Source organism: Psittacula echo, assembly GCF_963264785.1.
Source record: "Psittacula echo genome assembly, chromosome: Z".
NCBI classification, from domain to species: domain Eukaryota; kingdom Metazoa; phylum Chordata; class Aves; order Psittaciformes; family Psittacidae; genus Psittacula; species Psittacula echo.
In genome coordinates, this window is record NC_137742.1 from 25,771,264 (window position 1) to 25,784,584 (window position 13,321).

Sequence of the window (13,321 nt, forward strand, 5' to 3'; positions counted from 1 at the left end):
CTATGACTAGGACACAAGCTACTCTCAGTAGCATCATGCATGTAGCAGAAATGTAAAAAAAAAACAACTACAGGTTAAAATCTGCGCGAGTAAGAATCTAATTAGCTGCTGCTAGATACATGTCCAGAGCCACGTTTAAGTCTTTTTTATCACAAAAGGCTGACAAAGGCACAGGTAAAAGGCTCCTCTTCCGTTTGCAGACTGCTGATCCTTCCCAGGCAGCTGACTGATAACAGTTTAGGATGAAAAGGATTATTTGAACTTTTTTTCCCCTTCACTAGACAGCTGTGGCAGCTGCCACAGACAACTACAGCAAATGCCCTCATGCTTGCAGGGTTGTTAACATTCTGGCAAGCCCACACATATATACTTCCTTGTAACTCCTACTTGCTTCCCTTTTGTGCATTACTTTAATGCACAGCTCAGTAATTGGCTATCCATGACTGCACACAGCATCCAGTACAAGTCTCTAGAGTAACTGTGATACAATGAAAATAGATTTGGAGAATAAATTTCCAAGTGAAAAGTCCTATTTCCATCAAATGTGTAACACTACCAAATGCTTCCCAAGTCACTGTTAAGTTGGTCACTAATGTCTACATGTATCTTTACTATGTAAAGATTCTTTTTCTCTTCTGCTCACGCTCCACCTTTGCACAGAAATCTTCACATCCAGAATCACTCTGGCATTTTTAAAGTTCATTGTATTTTCATCTCCTCCAAATCAACATTTTTTGTTTGATTCCCCTCTTCCCCTGATGTGTATTGAAGATCTACACTGAAGTACTTCATCACCTATAGTATGGTTTCAGAACTGTGACCACAGACTTGGCCACATTTTCTTTTCTTTCCACAGAAACAAAGAAATTCATGGAATTCCACCATAGCAGATGAAGAGAAAAAAACCCAACACAGTCATTAAGTAGACTATCTTATGTCCTACTGTCCTCATGACTAGTAACATTAACAACAAGTGCAAGTATGGGCAAAGAATTCAGAAGCAATCAAACCAACTGGATCCCAAATACACAAAATGCCCTTCTAGGTCCTCCCTCTGCCACACATACACTGTTCAGCTGAAAGCAAGCCACCAGCTTAAGTCAACTATCATGTAAGGCTTTCCACCCTAGTACAGAGTGGGTGTAGCACAATCTTGAGACTCATAAATAGTTGGCTATCCACTCTATGGCTAGTATCTCCTTTCCAGGCCAAACAAGCTGTCAGAAGAGCTAAACATTGCTTCTACCCAAGTAAAAAAAAAAAATTAAAAAAACACCAACAAAACCAAACAAAAAAAGCCAACAAACCCACCAAACAAACAAATTAAAATCTACACAAACTGACAAAGAGGAAAGATCCAAAATAAGAGCCTATGCAATTTGTCCGCAGATATGACCATAAAATGTTAAGAACCAGTTGTCATTAAAATGACACAAACAAAAATAATCAGCATGTTACAAAGAAGTTAAAACAAAGATGTAAAATAAATACAAGCAGCAAAATACACAGTTTATACTACAAAACTAAGAGGAATTAAGAAAATATTTCTACAGACATGCTACACCACAAGATGTACACCTCTGGGGTTCCTTGTGCTCCTTTTTAAAGTCGCCTGTCTCACAGTAAAACAAAAAAAGACTCATGCTAAGCTAAATAATCTATTAAATGATGCCTTAAGTCTTAAGCAAGAATTGCAAACTACAAAAATCACAAACGTGGACTTCCTCTAATGTAAGGAGGAAAGATGGGGATAAGCCAGGCTGAATGGGCCTTTGAGCAGCAACCTGGTCTAGTGGAAGGTGTCTCTGCCCATGGTAGGGGGGGTTGGAATTAGATGATCTAAAGAGGTCCCTTCCAACCTAACCATTCCATGATCATCATTCTATCAGCTTGTTTCAGTCTATTCCTTGAAAATATTTCTGGACTGCATGGGTTTGTTGAACTTCCCCAAGTAAAACTCTCCAGCTCCACACAGATGTTCAATGTTTCAATATACTGAAGTCGCAAGAAAAGGTATTACCACTGACAGGCAAATATCCCAACTTCTTGATTGGGATACAATGGTCTTTGACATCTGTCACCTTACAGAAGACACTAATCAGTGGAAAAATGTAATCACATGGTAGTGCATTCTGTACTCCCATGTGTCATTGAGGACACTGTCTTCCATGTTCAGTCCTTTGAAGGATGATAGAAAAGTGAGCCCACAGCATTTGTTATCCCTTTGAATTTTCTTAAAAGTTCCCAAATGAAACCTAACAAAACAACCCCCCCCCAAATTATGTTTAGGTCTCTTCCCTTTCCTAAAAGGCAGATTTTTGTTAACTAGAACTTGAGTTTTAAAAGAAACACAAATTATACAGTATCCTGCAGGTACATTGACTTCTTATTTTTCAACCTTTCAAAAGCTGGCAACTCTGCCTTCAGAGAACTGATCAACTTGCAGCATTAAGGAAATGGAGTAAACCCACATTACCTCCGTATTTTTCTGTGTGGAAGATGACTCCTGCCAGAGTTTAACTTTATTGAAGAGGAGAACTACATAAATATGAACTTAAAAAGGACAGTTTCAACATGTAAAAAAAAAAAAAAAAAGAAAATAAAATATATATACTTACTCTGTAAATAGTGCAAAACCATCAACACAAGACTATAGCTGCTTAAAGTACCACGACTGGCATCATTTATGTCATGAAAACTTGCCCACTTTTTAATAACAAGTACTAATGGACGAACTCGATCTTCCACTGCAAGTAAAATAAATACATCACAAGAATACCCACATTTAACTAGACAGCAATCAATGTTTGTTACTACTTGATCAACACAGTACTTTTTATTCTAAAGTTATCTTTTTTCAACCATTTTATAGAATTTATTTAGTTGTTCTACAATTACTACACACCTTATAAAAATGAGAAAACAATATTTCCATTTGAAAACAGACACATTACAAGGGGTATGCCAGGTAACTTGCAGATAAGACAAAACTGGATGCAACAGTCAATGTAGCAGTGTCACATTCTACTTTAAAGTTCTGTCCCGTTCATTATCCTAATTCTCCTGATTAACTTGCATTTAGGACAGATTACAACTAATTTTTTTTTTTTTAGGTTCTAAAAATCTCAAGGGCAGGGAAAAGAACTCCCCCAGCTGGAGGACACAGAGCTCATTCTAAGTTTTCCTCAGCATCCATGAAAGCAGTAACCCCTGCATACAAACATTAATTTTAAATTTGCCTCGGCTTCAATGGCTTTTATGTAGATGAGATGTTAGATGCAAGAAGTCATTAAATCAAGATATATGCTTTCATGAGGAAAGACATAATACAGCCATATTTCAGGTATGATCTTCCAAACTTCTGAGGAATATTGACAGCCTTTTAATTAAAGTAGCAGTCTGTTGCAGGGAGATGTCACTCACCATCCTAGAGTAAATTTAATTTATTATTAAACAGGTCCAGCTCCCACAGTTTATCTTCACAAGAGAGATGCTCCAACCCCTGATCATACTCGTGGCCCTCCACTGGACCCCCTCCAGGAGCTCCTTGACTTTCTTGTGCTGAGGAGCCCAGAACTGGACACAGTTTAATTCAGTTGCAGACATGCCTCCTTAGGCAGAAAACTGGTAATACAACAGCACAGACTCCAGTTTCTAGCTCTGCTTAATCTACCTGCATTATCTGTGGATAAAATTAACTAAGTTACTAATTATATATAAAATATAAATTAATAAATTTATAAAAAATAATTATTGGCCTCATAAAAGTGGACAGCAAGGCAGAACAGAAGAAAAGATAGGACACGAGGACCCCTTCCACTGTTCTTTTCACAACTGGAAAGTTTTCTGTCCTACAGTGATTTGCTGAGAGGAATAAGGGACATTTCCGTAACTTTTTTAAGCTTGGGAGGAAATCCTTTTCCAGGCATATGCCTTCCTGAATATATATATAAAAAAAAAACCTCACAGTTAACCAACTGATCCAGGACAAGCTGCAGACTCTTCAAGTAATGTGAATACAGAACACTGAAACTACTCTTACTGAAATATTAGTAAAAGTTAACCAGTAAAGGCAACTTCTACTGATCACATTCTACCGTAAATGGAAGTATGCAAGGGCTGAAGAAGGTGGTAAAGGAAGAACTGCAAATGGCCTAGAAGAACTACTCTGAGGTCCACTGCTTAGGTATTTATCTGCCAAATGACATTGTGGTGCTGAGTAAGAGTGCTGTTCTTATTACTTCTCCTTCAGAAATCTGTTTCACAATCTCTCCCTCAAATGCAAACTCCAGAGGAAACACAAATCAGTTTTGTTTTGGGCCAGTATAAAAACTGAAGCAGTAATTCAGATTTTCCAAGGAAAGACTCTGTAACAACATACAGACACAGCTAGCTGTCAGCTATACATCCTACCAGTGGCTGTAAGGCAATAAGAGAACTGGAGATTATACCACTAAATAATCATTAGCATAGTAATCTTGTTACCCCCAGAGTACTGAAGCACCCTTGTAGTATAAATGTGTACCTTAATATGAAGCATCTTCTGAATATTATAATATTCAATTAAAAACATATATTGGTTTTCTCTATTTATTTAGAATGAGCAACAAGAATGTATCCTGAAACTATCTGATGCAGCCAATAAGGTAATTTTATATATATAGTAACCTAATATATTCAACTGAGTTTTAGTAGTCTCTTAATACCAAAATATAATTTCAAAAAGCAAAATTTACAGAAACAAGAAAATATATTAAAAACTTACTGTATGCATAGGCTCTCAAAAGGAATGTATTTCTTATTCCCACAACACTGTTTACATTCAAGTCAAACTCCATACAGCTGTTGGGAAGGAGAAAACAAAAAGAATCAGATATCATGGTATTAAATTTCAGAGTATTTATTACCCACTTAGTGACAGAGGTGGAGGAATATAACTTTACACTGGTATTCTAGAAACCGTCTTCAGAGTTCTGATGCTGTGATTTCTACTCTGTTTTTGTTTATAGTACTTGAATTCCATTGTTAGAAAAAAATATACTTGTTGGTTTACAAAAAGAATGTACACAGATCAAAATTTAGACCTTAGGATAACTTAATATGCCAAATTTTGATTTTTAACAAATCTTCCTCCAAACTAGACTTGTATTACATGATTTACTACGGACAAGTTTAGAAGCCAGGAAGGATTCTGAGGTATTAGTTTAGAAAAACATGCTGATGAACTGTGATAGAGAACTGGAAGAAGACAAACGGTAAGACTCTCTTTTTTGCAATGATTTTCAGAGATAATCAGCAAGTACTTTAAAATTAAAAATGTTTATTAGTAAACACTGCATGTTTTGTGATAAAACAGTTTTCATAACTGTTTCATGCTGTTAACAGCAAGTAAGAAAGAGGCAAACAAGCACTCCCTGCTTTATTTATATCACAATAAGTTTGAATTTCATACCACATCTAGAGCTTAATGACTCACAATCCTAAAAAAAGATATTAAATTCATAGTCAGTAAGCTACAGCAACACTGTATCTCCCAACAAAAGTACCCTATTATTGACAAAGAAGTAGCTATTTGCAATGTACAGCTATTTCCATTTTATATATCCAAGCCTCATTCACATAGTATCTGTTTGTTTGGATACTCCTTTAGATTGTCTTGAATTATTGTACTGAATTTATTAAAGTGGATAAAATATTAATTTGATGCCCATGAAAGCTTTTTTATACCATTAAATATAGTAAGTTGCTCTTTGCATCAAAAATACTACATAATTTTAAACATGAATTAATATCAAGCATGACTCTTAGATTTTTTTAAGAGCACAGTACATAATGGAACAAGAAATAGACAACCTAGAGCTACTGTTTCACATTTGTTAAAACAAGCATAAACACCAGTAAGAATACTAGTTGTATGTGCAAATATAATAAAGAAAAATCTTAGGCTGCATGTGTAATTCCAATTCACCCAAATTGACAAGATTACTATTTACTGGATACTGATTAAGCAAGTTCCATTGCAGTTATTTTTTACTTTAATACGCACATTTAATAGATGTTACAATTATGGCACGCAAAGATTTTGTACTGTTGGGACTCAAGTTCTACTAAAAGCACTACAGGAGAGAAAAAAAAAATGTCAACTGCACATCAAATGTGGTAGAAGAAGCAGCTTTTGCATCCTCTGTAGGACAGAAATCTTGTTAATTAATCAAAGGCTTGTCTGGCAGCAGAATCTGCATTCAAGATATGTCTTTAGGTACAATGGATCTTCCTTATGTTATAGGACTAGAAAAACCCCTTTAAGATGAAAAAGGAAAACAAACATAAACTGAATGCTTTCTCATTCACTAAATCAAGTGGGAAATGGCAATTTTCTGGAATATATGAACCATTGGCAACACATTACATCCAGATGCAGAGACACCACCCATTGAATTCTACCATCTTCTCCCAGCAGACAGGCATCAAATCTGGCTTTGACAGGGAGTTTGTCATGTTTAGTTTCTGGTTTTGGCTAAAACATGCTTAGGGTACGAGTATCAAACCCATTTTTCAAAACCACTGTGAAAAATGGAATAAGTGTGCATGTGTGTGTATATATATACATATATATGTATATATATATATACATATATATATATATATATATATATATATATATAAAAGTCTATGAAAGACAAAGGCCGGTAAGAAATTAGGAGACTGATAATTGCATAAAAAGACAAAACACAGGTGAGCTGGCAGGTTAACATAAAGATAACTGGAAAGAGGTGTAGGGAGGAAACCAAACAAACCAAACCAACCCATACACCCCACCCCAAAAAAAAAAAAAACCACTCCAAACCAACAACAGTCCCTTCCACCCAAAAAACCTCAAAACACTACAACTCAACCCAAAGCCATGTCATTTCCCACTGCTCCCCTCTTCCAGAAAAACAATGCAGGAAACCAGATGGTGAATAGTACTGTGGGTTTTTTCCTTCTGAAAAAATGTAATGGGCAGTTTCTAGTTTAAGCAGATTATACACTGATTTAGTAGGAAATAAAGAATTCTTTAAATCCAGTCCCTAAGGTATATGAGTATCATGACTGTTACCGGCTGGATTTTTGTTGATTTTTTTTTGATTGGGTTTTTTTTTGTTGTTGTTATGTTTGGGTTTTTTGTTTGTTTGGTTTGGAGTTTTTTTGGGTTTTTTTCTGCAAGTGACCATAGTATGGACTACAAATGCAGAAACAGATTGATGGGGTTGGGAAGTATCCCTGAGATCATGCAGCCCAAACCCCATGCAAAGGCAGGGCCACCTAAAGCAGGTTACACAGGAATACATCCAGGTGGGTTTTGAATGTCTCCAGAAAGGGAGACTCCACAAACTCCCTGAGCAGCCTGTTCCAGTGCTCAGCCACCCTCAATGTAAAGATCTTCCTTGTGTCGAGGTGAAACTTCTTGTGGTTTAGTTTATGGCCATTGTTCCTCGTCCTGTCACTGGGCACCACTGAAAAGAGGCTGGCACCATCCTCCTGACACCCACCTTTAAGATGCATTAATGAGATCCCCTCTCAGTCTCCTCTCAGCTAAACAGGCCCAGCTCCTGTAGTCTCTCCTCATAAGAGAGATGCTCCAGAGCCCTGATCATCCCTGTAGCCCTTCGATGTACTCTCTCCAGTAGCTCCTTGCCTGTCTTGTACTGAGGAGCCCAGAACTGGACACAGGACTCCAGATGTGGCCTCACCAGGGTTGAGTGTAGGGGGAAGATCACCTCCCTAAACCTGCTGGCCACACTCCTCCCTATGCACCCCACGTTGCAACTGGCCCTCCTGGCTGCAAGGGCACACAGATGGCTCATAGTCAACTTGTCATCCACCATCACTCCCAGGTCCATCTCAGCTGAACTGCTCTACAGCAGGTCAGCACCCATCTGTCCTGGTCCTTGGGGTTCTTCCTCCCCAGGTGCAGTGCCCTACACTTGCCCTTGTTGAACCTCATTAGGTTCCTCTCTGCTCAATTCTCCAGCCCATCAAGGTCCTGCTGAATGGCAGCACAGCCTCCAGGCTTATCAGCCACTGCTCCCAGCTTCGTATCATCAGAAAAAAAAACCCAAACAAAAAAACCAACCTAAAATTCCGGGCATTGATAAACTGGACCCAGCATTGATCCCTGGGTGACACCACTGACTCCAGGCCTCCAACTGGATTCTGTTCTGCTGATCACAGCCCTCTGAACTCTGTCATTCAGCCAGCTCTCAATCCACCTCACTGTTCATTCATCTAAACCCATTTCCTAAGCTTACCTATGAGAAATGTTATGGGAGACAGTGTCAAAAGCCTTGCTGAAGTCAAGGCAGATAACATCCACTGCTCTCCCCTCGTCAACTACCCTCCCATGTCATCATAAAAGTCTTAGGTTGGTCAAGCAAGACTTCCCCTGGGTGAACCCCTGCTGACTACTCCTGATGACCTTTTTTAATTTTTTGTCTTCTGCATGCTTGGTGATGACCTGCAAAGCAGCCTGTTCCATCACCTTTCCAGGGATGGACATGAAACTGACTGGCTGGTAGCTGCAATAACCACTTCCATACTTAAGGCTTCTTTTTAAAGTTTATTCTCCAATTTAAAATTGCTATAAACCCATGACTTATTCAGTATTCGTACCAGGAATTTACCACTTCATGTGCACATTACATAGTATATATAGCTATATAACCCAAACTTTGGCTTGACAAGTTCAAGAGTTTCAGAAAGTGTGGGAGAAACAACATTTGTATTATTATATGAGGAAGAAGATAAAAATTATTCAAATTTTTAAAAGGTAAGCAAGTATACAGAAGTAAATATGGAAACAGACATAATTGAAAGTATAAAGAAAAATCCTAACAACTGTTACATAATCTCAGATGCAAGAAAAGCTTAAACGGATGGTATTTATTAGTTTGAATTGTGAACATGACACTTTCAGTTTTATCACCCCAGGGCTTGTGTCCTGATAAAGGTATATTGTCTTAAAGCATATTGTGATAGGGAGCTGCTCAGGAAAATTCAAAGGAAAAAAGAGGCTTATAGAAGGTGGAAGCAGGGACAGGCGGCCTGGGAAGAATACAGGGATGCTGTCCGGGAAGCTAGGGACCAGGTGAGGAAGGCTAAGGCCCAGTCAGAATTGAACTTGGCTAGGGATGTTAAGGATAGCAGGAAGGGATTCTATAGGTACATAGCGAGTAAAAGACAAGACTAGGGACAACGTAGGCCCCCTTCGGAAGATATCGGGAGAACTGGCTACCCAGGATCTGGAGAAGGCTGAGGTTCTTAATGACTTCTTTGCCTCAGTCTTCACTGGCAAGTGCTCTGACCACACCACCCAAGTCTTGGAAGGCGAACGCAGGGACAGTGAGAATGAAGTCCCTAGGCCCACTGTAGGAGAGGATCTGGTTCGAGACTATCTTAAAAACCTAAGTGTACACAAGTCCATGGGACCTGACGAAATCCATCCGCAGGTCCTGAAGGAGCTGGCGAGTGAAGTTGCTAAGCCACTGGCCATCATATTTGAAAAATCATGGCAGTCAGGTGAAGTTCCCAATGACTGGAAAAAGGGAAATATAACCCCCACTTTCAAGAAGGGGAAAATGGATGACTCAAGGAACTACAGACCAGTTAGTCTCACCTCTGTGCCTGGCAAAATCTTGGAGCAGATTCTCCTGGAAGACATGCTAAGGCACGTGAAAAACGAGGAGGTGGTTGGTGACAGACAGCATGGCTTCACTAAGGGGAAATCCTGCCTGACCAATTTGGTGGCCTTCTATGATGGGGCTATGGAACTGATGGACAGGGGTAGAGCAGCTGACGTCATCTACCTGGACTTGTGCAAAGCATTCGACACTGTCCCACACGACATCCTTGTCTCTATATTGGAGAGACATCAATTTGATGGGTGGACCACTCGGTGGATAAAGAACTGGCTGGATGGCTGCACGCAAAGGGTTGTGGTCAATGGCTCAATGTCCAGCGGGAGAGCAGTAATGAGTGGTGTCCCTCAGGGACCGGTGTTGGGACCAGTCTTGTTGAACATCTTTGTCAGTGACATGGACAGTGGGATTGAGTGCACCCTCAGCAAGTTTGCCGATGACACCAAGCTGTGTGGTTCGGTTGATACGCTGGAGGGAAGGGATGCCATCCAGAGGGACCTCGACACGCTTGTGAGGTGGGCTGATGCCAACCTTATGAAGTTTAACCATGTCAAGTGCAAGGTCCTACCCCTGGGTCGGAGCAATCCCAGGCACGGCTGCAGGTTGGGCAGAGAAGAGATTCAGAGCAGCCCTGAGGAGAAGGACTTGGGGGTGTTGGTTGATGAAAAAATGAACATGAGCCAGCTGCAGTTTGTGCTCGCAGCCCAGAAAGCCAACTGTATCCTGGGCTGCATCAAAAGGAGCATGACCAGCAGGTCAAAGGAGGTGATCCTGCCCCTCTGCTCTGCTCTCGTGAGACCTCACTTGGAGTATTGTGTGCAGTTCTGGTGTCCTCAACATCAAAAGGACATGGAACTGTTGGAACAAGTCCAGAGGAGGGCCACAAGGATGATCAGGGGACTGGAGCACCTCCCGTATGGAGACAGGCTGAGAAAGTTGGGGCTGTTCAGCCTGGAGAAGAGAAGGCTGCATGGAAACCTCATAGCAGCCTTCCAGAATCTGAAGGGGGCCTACAAGGATGCTGGGGAGGGACTACTCATCAGGGACTGTAGTGACAGGACAAGGGGTAACGGGTTCAAACTTAAACAGGGGAAGTTTAGATTGGATATAAGGAAGAAATTCTTTACTGAGAGGGTGGTGAGGCACTGGAATGGGTTGCCCAGGGAGGTTGTGAATGCTCCATCCTTGGCGGTGTTCAAGGCCAGGTTGGATGAGGCCTTGGGTGACATGGTTTAGTGTGAGGTGTCCCTGCCCATGGCAGGGGGGTTGGAACTAGATGATCTTAAGGTCCTTTCCAACCCTAACTATTCTATGATTCTATGATATGCTTTTATAAAGAGAGGTCAGAAAAGTGGGCTTATTTGTTTTTTAAAGACAGATGGGGCTGCAAAATTTTAGAAGCATACAGACAGGATGAGACAGATAAAAGAGAGTTCTTCAAAGTCCTACTTACAATGAATAGCCAAACTATGTTATTACATGAAGGTGATACATGTAAGCCTTATAAAATCTAAGTCCATAAATATAGGGAGATTTAAACATTACTCAGACTTCCAACCAACTTCAGTGCTTAGCACAACTTTTTCCTCTGTCACATGCTTTTATCACATACAATAAGAAATAAAATTGTTCTCTGCCTAGTACATCCCTCTTGATCACTCATTTTCATGTCTTTGTAATGAAGATACAATGAATACAGTAATATACAACACATCCACTTCTCTCAATTTCTTCTACCTCCTAAAAAGTCATAAAATACCTAACACTGACTAGAACAAGCAATGCTACTTTTTAAATGCAGAATATCTCCCTAGAAGACAGCAGAATATACTATTTTAGAATATACTATTCTATTAATATTCTATTAAAAAAAGAGTTTATTTTAGAATATACTATTCTATATTATTTTAGAATATACTATTCTAAAATATTTAGAATATACTATTCTAAAATAAACGATTCTAAAATAAACGATTTTTTTAATCAAGAAGACAATCACAAGGAACTACAGTTTACTGTTGTGTGTAAACACTGTGAATTAGTCCTTAAGTCACTCAACAGTTATGTTTACAAAGCAGCACAACTACCTTTCACAACAGTTCTCTTCCCACCATTGTTTTGTCATAAACTATTTGTCAACTGGAGTCCACTGTGTACAAATAACCCATAGAAGTGTGATGTACTGCTACTAATTCACATCACAAACTTAACAGCATCTCAACCATGAGAGGTGTTTCACGCCACCAAGGAAGTCAGCTGACTGCCACTGCACAGTACGTGTATAAATTTGCAATATAACAACTATAGGACAACACAAATAAACAAACCATGACTTCAGTGGTACTACTCACATGGACAGCACACATACAGAGTACTTCACCATGTCAGAATCTAAAAAATTGTTTTGAACAGAAAACTTGCCTGACTTTATCCCTGAACCTCACTATTGGCACTTTTGCCCGAATCAGCCGAGGTCTCTCAATGTAGGTTGCTGAAAGGGAGAAAAATATGCAATTAAGTTTCAAGTGAGATGCTGATCTTAAAAAAAAGATTCTGAAGTGGAGTCATACTGACTGATTTCTACCAATAGTAGCTTATTAAATTTAGCAACAATATTCTCAGACGGGTTGTGCTAAACTAAGTAAGCTTTGGCAACTGCAGCAAAAATACAATCTAGGAAAATGTGTGTGGAAAAATAATGACTAAATATCAGAGAAAAACACAAGTGGAAGATTTGTCTGTGAGAAGCACATTAAAGAAATTTGAACATAAGGAATGCACCTCTGCAGTGCTTTCACTGAGCAGTACTTGTAATAGAAGTCCTGAAGAGTTGCAATTAAGGTTCAAAAAGAAGGGAGCCAGAGACTTACACCCAGCGCTACATTATAGCAATGGGCACATGATCAGCCACATAATTGTTAATTGTGCTTAGTTTGCTACAATTGAATTATATATTTTACTGATAAATAATTAATACAGCTTTCTTCACTATGCATTATGCTTAAAACTTCCTTTTAAAAACTGCTTATCTGACTTGTAAAGTACATACCAAGAAATACATACCTTATTGAATTGTAACACTTTCCAAACATAATCTTTGTATCTGCCTTTTGGTTTAATGGTGAAAGGACATGCAATAAACATACAATCACAGGACTGTGTCTCAGGTGATTATCTACAAATTATTGACACATAGGCTTAACACCAAACCATCCAAACCCAAACATACTAAGGTATGACAGAGTCATATAGTTCCACCAAATACACCTTTGCACTAAGCTCCCTGAAACTGTTCTGTTAGTCATATCACCCGCAATTTCCCTATTCTTAACGATATCTCAGGGTATATTTAGTAGTTCCCCATAATCCTGAATAAGAAATGCACTCAAGAAAGTAATGGAAAAGACAAAGAAAAGCAGAGCCTGTAGGTCACATATAATTTCGGCAAAAGGCATGAACCTTAGCACAGTTGAGATACAGTTTGCAAATGAACTAAATCCAAATGGAAAGACCCATATGGCAAAACCTTTCATTTCTGAATCAGGTGAACATTTTCAGATAACATCTATAAGCTCTGTCCACTGAGCACCTATACACAAACACACTGACAGATGGCTAGATGTAAGAATTCATGCCCGTGTTAA

At 39.2% G+C, this 13,321-nt stretch overlaps 1 protein-coding gene across 6 annotated transcripts in view; it reads right to left on the minus strand.

Moving 5' to 3' along the window:
* The window catches only part of TENT2 (terminal nucleotidyltransferase 2), a 39,509-nt gene that overhangs the window by 16,976 nt on the left and 9,212 nt on the right, over positions 1–13,321 (minus strand). For all 6 annotated transcript variants that reach the window (XM_080638753.1, XM_080638755.1, XM_080638752.1 and 3 more), the window contains exons 9-11: positions 12,099–12,168; positions 4,766–4,842; positions 2,619–2,747 (exon numbers count right to left, since the gene is read on the minus strand). In XM_080638753.1, coding sequence (XP_080494879.1) covers positions 2,619–2,747; positions 4,766–4,842; positions 12,099–12,168 — 276 coding nt within the window. The remainder of the gene's footprint in view (positions 1–2,618; positions 2,748–4,765; positions 4,843–12,098; positions 12,169–13,321) is intronic.